At 46.7% G+C, this 17,914-nt stretch overlaps 1 protein-coding gene across 2 annotated transcripts; it reads right to left on the reverse strand.

The window, feature by feature from the left end:
• Nucleotides 1–1,065: 1,065 nt before the first annotated feature.
• On the reverse strand, nucleotides 1,066–17,079 carry CCSAP (centriole, cilia and spindle associated protein). 2 transcript variants are annotated; one of them, XR_012659955.1, is made up of 4 exons: nucleotides 16,688–17,079; nucleotides 6,993–7,276; nucleotides 6,635–6,741; nucleotides 5,069–5,158 (listed from the first exon to the last, which is right to left on the reverse strand). XR_012659955.1 is itself a non-coding variant. In XM_075089508.1 (3 exons), exons 1-3 carry the CDS (start codon nucleotides 16,989–16,991, stop codon nucleotides 4,985–4,987), a joined length of 762 nt encoding a protein of 253 aa, XP_074945609.1. In that variant the 5' UTR covers nucleotides 16,992–17,079; the 3' UTR covers nucleotides 1,066–4,984. The 2 variants fall into 2 exon arrangements, 1 of the variants encoding a protein (XP_074945609.1); XM_075089508.1 differs by lacking the exon at nucleotides 6,635–6,741 and having other exon boundaries at nucleotides 1,066–5,158.
• Between the last annotated feature and the right edge of the window lie 835 nt (nucleotides 17,080–17,914).

The raw sequence follows: 17,914 nt of genomic DNA on the forward strand, positions 1-17,914 counted from the left end.
TTACAGCAAATCCTGTTTACTTGTATAAGTTTTGCCTGCTAAGTGAAGTCTATAACATGACAAGCCTTAGAAGGTCCTGAAAAAAACACTTTTGCTAAATTAATTGCATAGTATGTAGCAAAGAAAGCAGCAGCTGCAGAGGGAGCCAGAATGCTTCAGTGTACTTCCCAGGAGCAGGGCCCTCACTGCACACTCTGGTAGCAGCTTCGCCCAGGGCCTGGGAGGGCCCCAACCCTGCAATGCTGCTGCTGCCACCCCCTCTTAGAGAGGAGTGTATCACTTGCCTTCTGTGTGCCCTTGAGAGGTTACAGCTGCCAAGGTGCACTTTCCTCATGGCTGAGATGATTACCTAGGTCTCTTAGAGAATGTGGCTTTAGAAATTAGTGCTTTAAAAACCTAGAGCAAGGGGAAAATACAGAATGTACTTTTTGATACAGCTTCTCCACGCTATTGAGCGGTTCACATTGACCCATCTCTTGCCCATTCTTTGTATTCAACTGGGTACCTTATGGCGCAAAAGTACACAGCTTCCATAAGTCCTTAAAAAAAACAAATGCTATAAAAAAGCTGATTACTCTGTGTAACTTACGCATCTGCATTATATTCTATATGCTGAAAGAATTAAACACTATAAAAATATCAAGAAATATATTATAAATCCACAGAGAATAAAAATAGCAGATAGCTTTGTTTCTATCCTTTAATAGTGTCATTTGCAAGATTATATTTGTTCTCAGTGATGCAGTTTCCTGTTTGTTTTTTTTTTCCCATGTTACCTTCTTTTTCCAAAGTTCTAAATGAAGATTCCCAGAGGCTTCAGCATGCACAGCACTTCAGAGAGCTAGGGAGAATTACAGGAAGACCATAGGAGACAAGCTCAGCTCTCAGCTGGGCTTGTAACTGTAATCTATCCCTTTACCCAACCCCAGTCATTACAGAAACTTCTCACTTTCCCGAAGAGAATATATGGGGCAAGCAGAAGCCACAGTTTGCATGTAGATAATAAAGCACCCTGTAGCAGAAAACCTGAGACCCCCAAAACACAGTACAAGCAGTCAAGGCACCTTGTGTCACTCATTTTATTCCCATATAGAAGTTGACACTACACTATTAAATATAGACAATACAGAAGCATTAACAACAAATACTGTTTAAAAACTTTAAAAAACACATATTGCTTTAAGCTTAGATGGTATTTCCCTATAGTTTTTAAAGTGAATTCAGTGCTAACAGTAGCTGAGGCAGCTTCCCATTCAATTGTACCCCTAATCTTATAGGGGCCACTCTCAAGGTGTTGAGTCAGGCTCCATATATGGCTTTGCTGCTGAGTGCACTAACTGAGCTGGAAAACTAACTGGAACATCCAGGTTACCATACATAAGGCCCTCAGCTTGCTAGCTTTTGGTCCCTATCACAGTAAAAAAAAAGTCAGAGGCCTTTATAGTTCAGTGGCAATGCATTATACCATAAAAAAAGAACAGATATACTTGCCTACATGTTAAAAATTTAAAATGTGCATTTGCTACCTGGATAAAAATTCTTACCAAAAATTCAGGTCTGTCCCTCACTTCTGTTAAGTTAAGTTTGGCTGTAAGCTTAGCTATCACCTTGACTCTCTCAGCTTCCAGTGAAAAAGTTTGTAATTCATAGTTGTAAAGATGTGACAGCAGTGACTGAACAGGCATGCTACTGTATTTTACAGGGACATCTTATGCAGTTTTCATTGTAACATTTTACATTGTAAACACTATTCTTCACAACACTATAGTTAAATTGCAGCATTACACACTGTAAAGGTCTTGTTTCAGTTAGCTAAGTACTTTCAGAAACAGAAAGGAATAAACAATTATTTTAATGAAGACTTTGGACAACTGAGTATTTACTGTGTTCTTACAAAGTTCTACTTCTAAAACAGGAGTGAGAAGTGTTCATGGCTTGGCTGAATACAAGAGTCCATGCAAGACAAATTTATAACTTCCTTAATTGATAGGGTAACATTCACTGTGTTTTCCATTTTTTAGCAAGTCCAGTTTGATGCAAAACAGCCACCTCCTGTAGGAATCTATGGACTATAGTTAAAGCTTTTATACTTGAGAAGTTCTGCTTTCCAAGTCAATGGGCTCTTCATTTGTTAACGTCAAACACACTAAAATAAGTTTTCCAAACTTCAGCTTGGCACGTGCCAAATACTTTGCATATACAACTTGCAGCGATCAGAACTATACTATTTCACACGGCCTAAGCAAACCTACTAGCCTTTAGTCAAATAATGCCCAAATGCAGGAAGGCTACCTGATTTGCAGAATAATTTACCCCTCACTTCAGGCATTATATTTCTTAAACCAAGCTAGTATCAACATAGCACCCAGGATTATTTTTAGCTACAGACCATTTGAAAAAGCGTGACAGTGACTCACATGACCTGATTAGTGTAACTGCTGTCTTCTCACAAACTTTTAGTGGGGAACAGCGCTTGACCAGACAAGGATAGGAACTAGCTCATTTCCTCAGTACACAGCAGCCTTGATGCTGTTGAAGATTCTCGTGCTCTGTAGAACACCTGAACAAGCCTGTTGGAGATGTTTTAAGATTGGTACCCTGTACCCAAGGCAGAAGACATTTAAGCCTTCTATAATTATTTGAAAGACCAACATCTAACAGGAGAACCATCTTATCCAAAAATGGGTACTTAAGGCAGGCACATAGTCATCTGGGCTCCTCCGTTCTCACTGGGAAGAGAGAACTGTAGAAGCTGTCTCTGAAAGCATGGCAAGATGAGTCCTAGACAAGCCTAGGCATTGCCCTAGACAGTCAAGGAAACTGTTCAATGTGACAGAATGCACTAAGGGCACAGCCCATCTGCTGTAGTTACACAAAGCCTACAAAGCCTGTGGGCAACAGGAACAGGCAGTTTTTAGTGAATAAGGCTGTTAAACACTACTGAGTTACTGCTTTGATACTGTTGTTCAAAGCTAGGGTGGGTTTCTGAATTGAAACAGCATCAGAAGCAACTTAAGCATATTTACAGCAGCTATTTAAAGAGGAAAACAGCATAAAAGGAAATCAGAAGAATCTCATATGGAATAAAGGCATCTGGAATCATCTGCCTCAGTTTTGGCCACTGTCCTAAAGTTTTAGTAAGTTCTAGCCTTGGTTTACTTAAAAGTTGGAATACAATAATTTTGCTATGTTTAAAACGTACTTAATCATACTTTGCATTCCCAGACTTAAAAGCTGTGAGATCTCTAGTAGGTAGCCTGAACAAGAGTTGTCTGTATTTTTATAGCTTTATGCTTAAAAGTCAGGTAAAAATCAGATTATAATATCATGCATTCTAGGACATCTTAGTAAGATTACAACTGAGAGTAATGAAACCTTTACCAATGTAATGCAATTAACGCTAGGAGGCAGCAGTGCTTGGTCCCTTTGCATGATTACTTTCTTTCAGTAATACTTACAAATCAAAATTTTCACTAAGCATCTAACTCTGAGCTGTGGCAGTAATTCTAGAGTCCTGCTTACTCGCTGAGATTGTGGAATGAAGCTAAGACTAGTGCAGGCTTCTGCTGCAGAAGTGCAAGTGTGCTTCCTGTGGGAAGGTGTCCAGTCTGTAAAACACAAGCTTCAAAACAGTTAAACTGAGATAGCCAATGCATGTAACTAACACGCAACACATCTGAGCAAAACTTTGAAGCTCACAACTACAGCAATATCTGCCTAAAGCTTAGTTGTCAAACTAAAAAAAAAAAATTAATTTACAGCAGCTTTAGAGGGGAAAAAAAACCACACTGAGGATCTTACAAACAATGACTGTCTTACTGTTTGGAAGTAGGACCTACAGGGTGAGAGTGTTCAAACGCCATTATAAATTCTTGTTTACTAAAGGGTTACTACTTCTTCCCCTAGCCTTCACCCCCCACAGTGAGTTCTGTACCAATTTTGAGAGGCAGAAAGCTGCTCAGGACCTCATCTACAAGTTTGGTCAACATGATCTTCAACTTTAAAACCTTGAACAGTATACTTGTACAGTACCACCAAATGGAATGCATATTGCGCTCTGACCCCCGCTGAGCATAACAGATATTCTTAAGTGCTAACAACAGACTTCACTAGGCAGGAGCCGCCCTCTCCTTCAGTAAACTGGCGTTTACATGATTAAGCATAAAGTGTGACCACAAGCTTAATACAGTGGTACAACTTGATACGGGTAGAACAAGCAACTGCTTATTGAGCAGCAGCTCTCAGATAATGATTGTCTACATCAGTTATTTGGTACGACAGGCACAGCAACACAGCAAAACAATCCTGTAGCTGTTCCTTGCCCTGAAAATTAGTAATTTTTTTCCTAATGACCTTAGAAACAGCAATAAAAGTTAGCATCAGCAGATTCACTAATCAAACAAGGTTTTTTTGAAAGTTTCAATATACAGACAATACTTGGTATTTACCTGCCTAAAGCATCTACATTTGTTAGTGCTGTTTACCAGATCCACTGGTTTTCCTGTTGCCTGTCTTAATGTACTTATTTTGGTAGGAGTATTAAATCAAATAGTACTATAAATGCAAAGGCACCTCCATCACACCTTTAAATTCTTTCCCCAACACCACCTCCCCATGACTCAGGCTTTTAAAAGAAGGGACAACAGATTATTTGTAACCAAGATGAAGAAAGTGTTTGCTTTGACTCCCTGTAATGCTAAGGTTCCCCCCTCCCACGCCCAAAACAAGTCAACTGAAGCATTAGAAAGATTCCCAAAAGGGGAATTGTTTAAAAGCTTGGGTAGCTATATCTAAAAGCCTCTTCAAATGTTATGGCTCCAACGATACACCCCACTGTGAGGTAGGTAGCCAAGATAAAAATATTGTAACAAATATTTTAACAGTTGGAAACTCCCTATAAAAACCTTGCATAAGTAGTCTGGTTCCTTGCACCAGTGTCCTGATATGCGTAACTTCTTTTGAAGATGCGTAAGGGAATCCAAATTCACCGAGCTCTTGCCGAGTAGCATCTCATATACTCTGTCATCCAAGGGTTATCTGGTGGGGAGGGCTTTATTCGCCAAGCTTTCTCTGCTTCTGCTGATCGCACTCGCCTCTGAGAAAGCTTCCTTTTCTCCACTTGTCTCCTGTTCTTTGCTCGTAGAGCAGATTCATGAATCTGAAAAGACCAGAATTAGTATTATAGCAAAAAAACAGCCTAGGAACCCCCCTAAGAAAGCTGAGGATCACTTTGTATTTGTCCCAGTAGCCATCCCAAAGAAACAGGGTTTGCTAGCAAGTTTATGTTTTCTTCTTTAATTTGTACTACCAACAGAAGGGAAGCACAGATATTTGTTTAAAAATGCCTCAAGCTCTATCCTGCATTACCTTACCCACTTCACGCTATTAAAAGATTCCAAAAAATCTTGGGTGTTTCTCAGTCTTACTCTGACATATTATACAAACCTCAGATCTCCTATTTCTACCATTTTAAATTCTTAAACATCCCTCAGTATGCCCAAGCATCCCTTAAAACCAAAGCCGCAGTAGTAAGACAAATCCCTAGAGACCCCTTACTAGAGGCTGAAGAACTTAATTTTGAGAACATGCTGCAGGCGCACATACATACATTTTTATATGACTCAATTATCTTTTTTTTCCCCAAATTTAACCTTAAGAGCCAGCTTCTATGTTCACTTGCTTCTATCTCCGGATTTAAAACCCTGTCTCCCATCTCGGTTAGGGGAAAGTAAGCCCTCTTTTAAACATTCAAGAAAAGTGACCTAGCCAGGCAGTACGTAGTCAGTTCCCAGTTAAAAAAACATCCTTAGTGACAAAGCACTACAAAACTGGAAATGTTTCAGAAGCGTGCTGCCCATTCACTCCAAACTCAAGACCTGATCGTAGGGGTTCTGTAAATGTTTCTAGCATAACAAGTGTTTAAAGGAATGTTAAAGTCTTAGAAAGTATAAATATCTCTGCTCAAGTCAGACATCAACCTCTATTAGGCTTCAGCGTAAAGCACCAGTCAAGTATTTCCACCACTGACCAAAGCTTATCAGAAAGGGCAGCTTATTTCAAGAGCTGCAAGGCCCAAGTTCCTCATTTCCCTCAAAGGACTGAGCTGTCCAGGAAGGAGAAGACTTCAAGCCCCTTCCACAACAGCCCATCAGAAGCCAGCTCTATCTTCGACATTAAGAACACCACCCACCTTAATCCTCAGGTGTCTTGGGCCATAGATTCAGACTCTACGTTAGCAGTAAGATAAAGACAAGACACTGGCAGGGATACATTAATGATCATGTTTTACCAACCTAGGAGAGTTATAGAATTGGATCTGTTGTAACACTCCAACCTTAGTGTTTCTTGCTAAGCCAGGCAACAAACCCCACTACTGCATGGTGCTGTCCATGAATTTCATTTGTGCTACTTTGCTAATATTTACACCAACCACGCAATCCATCAGCCATCCAATAGACCATTCTACTGTCAGCAAAAAGTTCCCTGCTGGCAACCCACTGAAACAAGCTGCTAGGCAGGCAGACATTTTAGCAGCAAAGCATTCGTACCTTCTCAGCGAGGCTCCTAGTCCTAGGGAGTGCCCCAGGAAAAGTCACTCTTACAGCCCAAGTGCTACCCCAGTGTTTATATATACCTGCCTGCTGGGGGATGCCTGGTGCTAACTGCCTGCTGCTTTTCTCTTGTTTTCATGAAGTTCAGAATGCAGAAATACATTTATAACAGCCAGTTTTGCTGGTAGCACTGTAACAGCCAGAAACAAGATAGCCAAGTTAATCAGAACTTGCAAGTATTAGTCAAACATGGGTAGTTTCAAAAGCAATTAACAGTCAAGACCTATTTCATTTTGACACGTCAAACCTCTTGAGGTTTATTGCTAGAATCTCCATGGACTCAAATAAAGGCATCCCTGAGAAGTTTTACCTAGATGTTAGCCATATGTCTTATCCAGGCATTAAGTAGTCACCGCCCTTTAACAAGAGGCTTTTACTTACTTCATTCACTGAAGCAGAAGCACAGACATTGTGAGTTTTCTGGCTTCCAGTATCTGTCTGTCTTTCTCCCCACCCATACAGAGCAAATGGATGTTTATTCTCCTTTGGTGCATCTGTCTTTTGAGGACTTTTGGCTGATCTTCGATCATTACGACTGGACAAGGCACTTCGACTTGGACGTCGTCCTGTACGGCTGGTTTTGTCTGCTTCCTTTACAGAAGTGTTTTCTACAGTTTTTTCTTGCTCTTCCTTCTGCTGCTTTTCTTGATCTTCTCTTTCCTTCTCTAAAGAAAAAACAGGTATGCTTTAAGCTCCCAATAACAAGATACTAATGTCTGATTCACAGAGCCTCTCTTAATACATCATTGAAGCTGTGCTTTTTTTTAGAAATGGAAGTAGTCAGTACTGCCTTAGCAACAGACGTGTACCTTTCTTAAATGCCTTCATTCGTTCTTTAGTGGCTACAATATTTCCTAGCCCATCCCTCTGTACATCAGCTTTCACGTAGTTAAACGTGCCTTTCACTAGTGAGGCTACGGATAACCAGTAGCTCTAGGCAGTATTTTAAAGACTGTTTCCAGTCATCTTCTGTCTTCACTATTTCATCCTCCCATCTTTCAGACAGCAAACAGATGGACTGCTGAATGCCATGTAGACGCTGCCAGCCAGTCAGAGATGAAGTCTGATAAGAGTCTGTGCAATACTAAATCCTTCATATTATAAGCTTCCACTGAAAGAAAGAAGTGATTCATTTTCAAGCTCCCTGATTATACATACATCTTGATTATGGTTTTCTGTTTATGGAGGAGAGGGGAGTATGAAGCAAAGACAAAGTGATAGACACCACCCTTGCTATCTGTTCTGTGAGCATGTTTTACATTTAAAGTACCACACTCCACAGGCAATTCTCACTGAGGCTCATTTCCCCCACACGTACTTTTTAAACCTTCCGTAACATGGGTCCAGCACTTGTCCTTGTCATGGTTTTAGCTGGGACAGAGTTAATTTTCTTCACTGCAGCTGATGCAGTGCTGTGCTTTGGGCTTAACATGGAAATAACGTTGATAACACACCAATGTTTTAGTTGTTGCTGAGTAGGGCTTGTATTAGTCAAGGACTTTTCCAGCCTCCCGTGCTCTGCCGGGGCCACAAGAAGCCGGGACGGGAGGGGGCACAGCTAAGAAAGCAGATTCAAATCAGCCAAAGGGATATTCCATATCATGTGATGTCATGCCCAGTACGGTAACTGGGGGAGCTGGCCAGGGGCAGGGAGCAATCACAGCTCAGAGACCAACAGCATCAGTGGGTGGGAGGTGAGCGGTTGCATCACTTGTTGTTTGGGTTTTTTCCTCCTCCCAAGGGTTAATCTCATTTTTCATTATATTATTATTACTGTTTTATTTTAATTATTAAACTGTTCTTATCTCAACCTGCCAGTTTCACTTTGGCCCTTCCAATTCTCTCCCCCATCCCACTGGGGTGGGGAGTGAGCAAGCAGCTGCATAGTGCTAAGTTACTGACTGGGGCTAAACCACAACAGTCCTCCAGGCATTGGGTACGTAGAGTAGGGTTTGTAAGAGAGAACAAAGTCTGTACCATTGTTAATTTGCAGATACAGACCAACACTGAGGGCTGAATCAGCATTATATAATACATTAAATAATAAAAACAACAGGAGACAACTGCTCCATAAGATCTAATCTTCTTGCATTATAGAGGTATAAAGGAACTAGTTTTCCTTTGTTTGTGGTGCCTCCCAGTTAGCAGTTCTTGATGTTTCCTGCATGCTAGTTCTTACATACAAAAGTCTGGGCCTTCAGCTTCAGATGAGGGAAGCCAGTATCTGGTATAGCACTGCGATACTTCATACATTCAAGGGTAAGGCTGGTAAGAAAGGCTGTAAGCAAGCCTTACGAAAAGGTTATAAGTTCTTTTGAACAAGTCTGGTTTATAGCATCATTAAATATAGTCAAGTGAATGCCCATGGATAACAGTTACTTACTGGAAAAGAACAGCCAAATATTTTTCCCACCTTTGAGAACTGTAAGGTGTTACAAACTGGTGACAAGAGGTCTTGAACTACTCTGTTAATACTAATCTAATCTCTTCATCATTGATCTGGACAAGGGGATCAAGTGCACCCTCAGTTTTCAGATGACACCAAGTTGGGCAGGAGTGTTGATCCTCTTGAGGGTGGGAAGGTTCTGCAGAGGGCCCCGGACAGGCTGGATCGATGGGCCGAGGCCAATTGTGTGAGGTGTAACAAGACCAAGTGCCTGGTCCTGCCCTTGGGTCACACCAACCCCAGGCAACACCCCAGGCCTGGGGCAGAGGGGCTGGGAAGTGCCCAGCAGAGAAGGCCCTGGGGGTGCTGGCTGACAGCCGGCTGGGCATGAGCCAGCAGTGCCCAGGTGGCCAAGGAGGCCACCAGCCCCCGGGGCTTGTGTCAGCCCTGGTGTGGCCAGCAGGAGCAGGGCAGGGATGGGGCCCCTGGGGAGGCCCCACCTCGAATGCTGGGCTCAGGTTTGGGCCCCTCGGGACAAGAAGGCCCTTGAGGGGCTGGAGCGTGTCCAGAGAAGGGCAGCGGGGCTGGGGCAGGGTCTGGAGCACAAGTGTGCTGGGGGGCGGCTGAGGGAGCTGGGGGGGTTTAGCCTGGAGAAGAGGGGGCTGAGGGGAGCCCTTCTCGCTCTCTGCAGCTGCCTGAAAGGGGCTGGAGTGAGGTGGGGGTTGGTCTCTTCTCCCAAGTTACTAGTGATAGGACAAGAGGAAATGGCCTCAAGCTGTGTCAGGGGAGGTTTAGACTGGATATTAGGGAAAATTTCTTCAGCAAAAGGGTTGTCAAGCATTGGCACAGGCTGCCCAGGGAAGTGGCCAAGTCACCATCCCTGGGGGTGTTTAAAAAGACTTGTAGATGTGGTGCTAAGGGCCATGGTTTAGTGGTGAACTACAGTGTTAGGTTTACAGTTGGACTTGATGAACTTAAAGGTCCATGATTCTGATCAAATACACTGCTTACAGTACATTAGTGAATATGACTTTGAAAAAATTAAATACATAGAACCCTCTTTTAGTTCTCCATCCTGCAAATCTTCAACAGTAGTTTGGACAAGTTGGAGGTATATGCTAGACACTGAGCATGACCCCTAAGCATTGTGGGCACAAGCAGACATTGTCATCTCAAGTCCGTGACTTTTAGGCCAACCATGCCTTTTTTATTTAAAAGGCAACTAAGGTCTTATTAAACTAACGGCACAGCAGTCTTAGTGATTCTCTTCAAGAGTCTACCTTTAAGCATAAGATGCTGCCTTCTGGTAGACACACAGTGGTACATTCAAACTCTGCTGAACAATCATGTTGAACTTGCAAGTTTTCTGGCACACCATCTATTTCTGGTTGTGGTAGGGACCAGCTGCAAACTACCTCTGTTCCAAGTATCAGCGCTTTCAGCCACCACCAGTATATGCTGGTGTGTGCAGAGGGAATTCCTCCACTAGTGTGAAGGGGTTCATCTAGTTTAAGGCTTGCTTACAGATTGAGAGGCTGACCACAAGTAACTAGAACAAATTTTACCTAAGTGCCTTCATTAAAAGCAGAAGGGCTTGCGAATCCTGTTGCACAACAGCAATCATTCTTGCTAATTGCTATGATTTTGCTAGTCAAGCAAGTACGTGCCCAATCTGACACTGCTTTGATTTTGTTTTTGCATCCATCCAGCTCTGATGAAATGGAAGGTACCCGCCTGGCACACTGGTTAATCATCCATTTACTCTTGCATTCACTTTGAGCTTGTAGGGCAAGGACACGACAACTTGCCCCGTGCCCAGCATTCCCATAAGGGAAGCCTCATGCTCTCTTACTAGCTGTTAGTCTTGCCAGCATGTTTTCTACTGGCTGCCAACCAGCACAGAGGCCCTGGTGCTGGGCCCTGTTCAGGCTAGCCTGTACACACAGGCCTTCTAAGCCATGCAGGTGCAGCATTCAGCTACAGATGCTACTGCACTACAGCTGAGTAGTTGGTTAAGAGCAGCCAGCAGTGTTAAAGTATTTTGAGCTGTATTTGTTAAGAACTCAGCCGAGTGTCCCCACAAAACAACAAAGAGTAGTTGAGACCAAAGGAGCAGAGTGAGAACAAAAGAAAGGCCAGACAAATTTCACATATCTAAGTGTTGGGTGCCCAACACTTCAGTCACTATAGCCAAGGCTGCATAAAAAGCAGTGACCTCAGCATGGTAAAAGACCAGCTTTGCATAGCATCCTGGGCTCTGTGACACACAGCCTCACCTCTAACAAGGCAGCTCATTCATCACAGCTGCCACAGGCAGCACAGAGCTACCACCTTGCAAAGTATTATCCATGCATCTCCCTGCACAGCCCACGCCTAAGAAAGGGCTGGCCTTTCTGTGTAAGGGACAGCATTATCAGAAGGAAACACTGTTTTGAGAAACTAAATCACTGACAGAAACATATTACTGTGAATTCTGAAACAGGAGTGCTTTTATTTGGGAAGCTGTTCCATCCTCCATTCAAGGGAAAATGGCGTCTTCCTTCTCTACAAAAGGGAACGGAGCAACATGGAGTTCATGAGCAGCAGGGGTGGCATTTAGGGACTTAAAAATACAGGGAAGTGGGGACTCTGCAGTTGCATGGATACTCTAGCTTTAAGATACTACTTCAAGGCAACAGCCTTGCCTGGGGATGCTGCTCACTAGGATATAGTTCCAGCTGGTGCAGAAATTATCAAGCCAGCTTGTCCCAAAATAGCACTAAAAGCATATGGGTAAATGGCACGCAGAGTCCTGTGCACGGTCTTACAGTAAGTGCTGTATGCCAGAGCGTACTATAGCACCTTATAAGCGCCTGTTATTACAGCGGGTATTTCCATTAATTCACTCCTACAGTGCATTTATACAGAACTCAGCTGGTGAAGGCACAAGACAGATATCTTAAACAGTTATTTAAGCCTTTTATTTAAAACTATAGTTTACATCCAAGCCATTTGGTTAGGCACCCCTTTTCACAGGGAGGTAGAGAAGCAGCAGTTGATAGCAGGGAAGGAGTTAGACCCAGCTGCTCAGGGGAGCCCAACCACCAGCAACACCAACCCACCTCCTTCCCATGCAGTGTGCCAGCTCCAGCAGGCACAGGAAACCAAACTGACTGGCTGCAGCATTACAGGGATTAAACAGGAGGGGGATGGAAAAAAGCTAGGAACATTTAAAACTGCATCATGGATGCTAAGCAGAGCATACTGGACAGAGGGGATTAAGTGCTTAGCAGGCAAAACAAGGTTGCCAGGCCCACCCAATATATGGCTGTTGAAAGCTCCTGCCCAGAAGAGGTCACTTAACCCTGCTGCATTGCCCAGCTTGCATAACAGGTCCCCTCCAGGGCTCAAGCAGGAAAAGCTCAAGGGGACCTTCTCTCTCCCCCACAAGACTGCATGCTCTACAGGGCAGACCAGAACCCCATTTCAGAAGGCTCTGCTGACTTACTAGAAATATCAACAGCCTTCTGATTAGACCCACAGGTCCTAGGGATCAACAGTACTATCTCGATAGAGATGCTCGCTCCTTACAGCACTACCTCAGGTTCAGAAGCACTTTGTGCTTAAACTGCCATGGGCAGAACTCAGAAGAGTTTTCTGCTTTAGTGCAAACACCTCTCCAAACAGGGCCAGTGTCCAAGGCCTCCTGAAGTAGCAATTGAAATAGTTACTACAGCTGAAACATTGCAACATCATTGCTTCAGGACAGATCTTGTATGAGGCAGTATTGGAGCTACCCACAACACAGCAGTTCAGAGTTTAGACTCACACAAGCTTCATCTGCAGAGCTCAGAAAGCAATGACTGGCTTGACATGATCGCAAAGCTTCTTTCCAGCTAAAAAGATTGGAGCAACTTTGAATCACTACTAATAAACCCTTAACTGTCACTGTTGCCTTCTTCCATCACAAGCTACTCCTTCCCACGTTCACACCTGCAACATCACAGCAGACAAGACTGGGAACAAGTTTGAGATTGGATCTTCTACTGAGTTGCACTAATCCGGATCAGTCACTTTCCAACTACTGTATGGCAACTGCTTTGATACCAGCTTGTCACTGCTGTCATTTAAAATCTCTGCACAAAAATGCCAAAGGCAAAATGGCAATAAGGATTGAAAGATGCCTTCATCCTGCGTGTGCAGCAGTATCATTTCACAAGCAACAGGTCTGACAGCAGTGCTGCTGCCAAGAGCTCCTGTCTTTCACTTAACCAGCCCACTGGGTTCTGTTGACAGTTTTGAGGATGTGTCAACTAGACCAGTTGATTTAGGTCAAGGTTCTGTTGGATTATGTTTAAAGCACGTGTGTGCCTGGGCACATTCTACAGCTCAGTCCCACGAACAGTCGCTACCAGTGAAGGGCCATAAGGAATTAACCCATAGTTGCCACCAAGCACACCTTAGTGTCACTCAGCTATACCTTAAGCACAAGATAGGACAAATATTTTGTCACTACATGCTCAGATGTTCATGTTGGTAGTATTTTTGACCAACACCACTAAACCTTAAAGTCAAGCTTCACGTCAGCTTTCTCTATGCACACCAGAAGCATTTACAAACTGCTTTGCTAACACACACAGGCTCACCTTGATAAGGCAAAGCAGCAGCGGCCACAAACACCATTACAGATTGGCTTTACCTCAGGTGCTACGCAATATTAGAGCTGGCCAAACACACATGGCCGCAAGTGCTGTCGATACCACCCAGCCAGAAATCAGGTTCCCCACAGAACAGAGGGAAGCAGCAGTAGCCAGGTAACAACTGGGATGCCGCAGCGTGTGGGTTGGAATCAGATTCAAGATGACAAAAGGTGTTGTCAACATGAGCACACTCAGCTACCCCCCACAGCACTTCAGTGTAATTAAGTTCTTCCAGGAAAAAAGCAGTTGAATAATGGAAGATTCACAGAGTGGTAGCTTCTATGTTATCTCCTCTGCATGTTTTAATTAGCCAGCTGCTAAGCAAAAGAAAAATACATCCTTATAATTGTCCAATGCTGAAGGAGCTGCTTGCTTACATATTAGCATGCACACTAGTATACAATAAATTTCCACTTAATCCAGCTGCCTAAGCAGAGTTGTCTTCAGTCCTTTTGCTAAGGACTTACAAAGCTCTTAAATACTGGCAGTACATCAAGAGAGGTTATCCTCCCCCTCTACTGTGCCCTGGTGAGACCACGTTTGGAGTGCTGTGTCCAGTTTTGGGCCCCCAAGTTTGAGCAGGATGCAGAACCACTTGAGCAAGTCCAGCAGAGAGCTACCAAGATGATCAGGGGACTGGAGCATCTCCCTTGTGAGGAAAGGCTGAGAGACCTGGGTCTGTTCAGCCTGGAGAAGAGAAGCCTGAGGGGGATCTCATCAATGCCTATAAATATCTGAAGGGCAGGTGTCAGGGCGATGGGGCCGGGCTCTTTTCAGTGGTGCCCAATGCCAGGCCAAGGGGCCACGGGCACAAGCTGGAACACGGGAAGTCCCACCTGAACATGAGGACAAACCCCTTCCCTGTGCGGGTGCCAGAGCAGGGGCACAGGCTGCCCAGAGAGGCTGTGGGGTCCCTTCCCTGGAGACATTCACCCCCCGCCTGGACGTGGGCCTGTGCCCCCTGCTCTGGGTGTGCCGGACAAGATGAACCCCAGAGGTCCCTTCCAACCCCCACCATTCTGGGATTCTGTGATTCTGTAACTTAGAAAAACATTTATCCTAAGTCACTTGGCAAAGACATGCATGGTAGGCAGACATTTTTTCTCACATTAAGTGTAAAACAACAAAGACCTAATAGAACATGAGGCATCCCCTTACAGCAGCCATGGCACAGTTGCATCCGTTATAGGGGTACAATTGCCCAAAACCCCATAGATTGACAGGCCACTGTTGCTGCACAGTCCCTTCGCCACCGGGATACAATAAGTGAGGACCCAACCATGCACACACTGGAGTCACACGCCCTTGCTGACCACAGAAAGGGCCTGCATGAGCAGCACATCCACAACCATCAAGCTTTTATCTATTGCCAAAACCAGTCCTACCAGAATCAGGCTACCAAATAACACCAGACAGATCTCTTTGCAGAGATGAGTGAGAGAGAGCAGCAGGGAGCAGGCATGGGGCTGAGCAGGGTGCCCTGGCCAGCAGCCTCTAGCCTCAGCAACTGCCGGTCACAACTAGAGTGTAGCAGGCTACCTACCCCGCTGGCTCAGTGAGCAGAAGGAGGAAATTCTGGCCCCTACCACAACTGCCCAAGATCAGCAAGTGTTCAGACTGCATTAGAAAAGGTGGAAGAGCCAAGTTCCGAGTGCAGCTTCAACAGCTTCCACTCTCCTCTCACTAGAAGCCAAGCCTTTAGACTGCCCATCAGAACATATTGCCTTTCCCCATGCAACCATCCCCTCCTCTTCTGCAATTCCTTAGTGCTGCTTCTCACTCAGATGTGACATACATACTTCTTCCATATGCACTCCCCAGTCTAGCTTCCTCAAGGCCTGCGTGAGGAAAGCAAGATGAGAGCCACTAATACTTCATTACATACTGGGGAGGGGGCTTCCATCACTGCACAGCTTTGGAGAGGGAGAGTGCATTACCGCAGCAGCCAGCAGCTGTGTGCACCCCCATTTGGGGTCTGGGTACCCCAGGCCTGCCCAGCCACGAGGGCTACAGCTCCCACTGCAAACCCCATGTAACCAGCACGCTCTGGAGCACCAGGCCTCTTGAGCAGACAACAGCATGGCTAGAGCTTTTGTACAACACTGTATTCTTGGGGACAATGGATGCAGTCTGGCCTGGAATATGGGAATACAGATCACTCTGGTAAGCTCAGGCCCTGAGGGACATGGAAACCGATTAGTCCTCCCACTCCAAACAAGCACCTCTAACCCCAAAACAGTCCTCAGGCAGCATGAGGCTTAACTGAGCAATTCTCAAGGATTTTCCCTGCTAGCATGCAACAGATAAACAGCTGATTCAAAATACATTGCAAAACACTGACCAGTGGCTGCCAGAGAAAGATTTCTTTCATTATAGGGAAGGGACAATATCCTATGGGATTAAAAATGACCAACTTTAGAAGCTTGACAATGTTGTCGCCTGTCTACCCACTCCGCACAGTTAATTCTCGAGACAGCAAAAAAGGCGAGATACACTAGAAGAGCGCAAAATCCTATTAGCTCTGCACCCGCTCAGGCCGACGGAGCCGCCCGCACCCAGCTGCAAACGCAAGACCAAGCCTCGGGTAGCGTTAAAGAGCAGGTGCGGGGCCGAGGCCGACCACGCGTGCAGACCCAGGACGGCGATGGCGTCACGCGCCGGCCGCTGTCGCCACAGGGCCTGTTTACATAACGGCAGGGATGCTCCGCTGCCATGGCAACGGTTTACATAAGCGGCCGTGACTCAGGGTGACAGCTACCGCCGCTCGGCTCTTCGCAGAGACGCCCCCGGTGCCGCAGCCACGGCTGCTCCGCCGGCCCAGCAAGGCCCGACTAACGGCGCCGCCAGGAGGAGCGAGCCCCGGGGGCCGGCGCCGGGGCTCCGGCCGACGGGAGGCTTCACCCCCGGGCCCCCGCGGCTCTGCTGTCCCTCGCCCCTCGGTTGGGGGGCGCAACGAACGAGCAGGTCGTGCGTCGTCTCCCCCCCCGCCCGCCATTACCCACGCTCCGTACCGGGGCTTGCCCGTCCCGCCTCGCTCGGCGCCGCCGCCGCCGCCTCCTCCTCCTCCTCCTGCGCGGCCGCGGGGCTGCCGGCGGCCGGTGGCGAGGGTGACCCGGCGGTGCTGCTGCCGCCGCCGCTGCCGCCGCTGTCCTGCTCCCAGCCGTCCCACAGCCAGGGCCGGTGCGCCTGCTCCAGCAGCCGCCGGCTGAGGCGGTAGCGCAGCAGCTCCAGGTAGCACGCGCCGCACGACTCCCACTTGGGCTCCTTGAACCGCTTCATGTACTCCGTCTTCACGCGCCGCGCCGGCACCACCATGGCGGGGCCGGGATCGGGCTGCACCGCCGGGATCCGCCGCCGCGGGCCGAGGCCGCCCCCTCCCGCTGCAACGTTTAAATCCAAACAGCGGCGCCCGGCCCCGCCCCCGCCCGCCCCGAGCCAATCGCGCCGCGCCGCCGCCGCCGCCGCCCCCTCCCCAACCGTCACCAGCCGGCTGGCGTCACGGCGCGCGCGGGCCCGTCACGCGGGGGGGACCAAGGAGGGGGGCGGGGGCGGGGGCGGGGGCGCTGCGCAGCCCCGAGCGGCCACAGCGCCGCCGAGCGGGGGCGGGGGGAGAGGGGCGGGGAACCGGAATTAAATGAAGGGGGATGAAAACACGGTAAATAAAGGAAAAGGAAAGATAAATGGGGAAGGGGGAAGGGAAGGGAAAAGGGAAAGGGAAGGGAGAAGAGAAGGGAAGGGAGAAGGGTAGGGAAAAGGGAAGGGAAAAGGGAAGGGAGAAGGGAAGGGAGAAGGGAAGGGGGAAGGGAAGGGGGAAGGGAAAGGGAAGGGAAAAGGATAGGGAAAAGGGAAGGGAAAAGGGAAGGGAGAAGGGAAAGGGAAGGGAGAAGGGAAGGGAGAAGGGTAGGGAAAAGGGAAGGGAAAAGGGAAGGGAAAAGGGAAGGGAGAAGGGAAGGGGGAAGGGAAGGGGAAGGGGAAGGGAAAAGGGAAGGGAAGGGAAAAGGGAAGGGAAAAGGGAAGGGAGAAGGGTAGGGAAAAGGGAAGGGGAAGGGGAAGGGAAAAGGGAAGGGAAGGGAAAAGGGAAGGGAAAAGGGAAGGGAGAAGGGTAGGGAAAAGGGAAGGGAAAAGGGTAGGGAAAAGGGAAGGGGAAGGGGAAGGGAAAAGGGAAGGGAAGGGAAAAGGGAAGGGAAAAGGGAAGGGAGAAGGGTAGGGGGAAGGGAAGGGGGAAGGGAAAGGGAAGG

The sequence above is a fragment of the Phalacrocorax aristotelis genome, chromosome 3, assembly GCF_949628215.1.
Source record: "Phalacrocorax aristotelis chromosome 3, bGulAri2.1, whole genome shotgun sequence".
NCBI lineage: Eukaryota > Metazoa > Chordata > Aves > Suliformes > Phalacrocoracidae > Phalacrocorax > Phalacrocorax aristotelis.

What these genes read in the sequence shown, in the direction of transcription:
- CCSAP (XM_075089508.1), bottom strand. Translation starts at nt 16,991, where the DNA reads ATGGTGGTGCCGGCGCGGCGCGTGAAGACGGAGTACATGAAGCGGTTC. An exon ending in GGCGGGACGGGCAAGCCCCG is followed by an intron (nt 7,277 to 16,687) that starts GTACGGAGCGTG and finishes TTTTTTCTTTAG; the next exon opens with AGAAGGAAAGAGAAGATCAA. An exon ending in CTTCTGCTTCAGTGAATGAA is followed by an intron (nt 5,159 to 6,992) that starts GTAAGTAAAAGC and finishes TGGTCTTTTCAG; the next exon opens with ATTCATGAATCTGCTCTACG.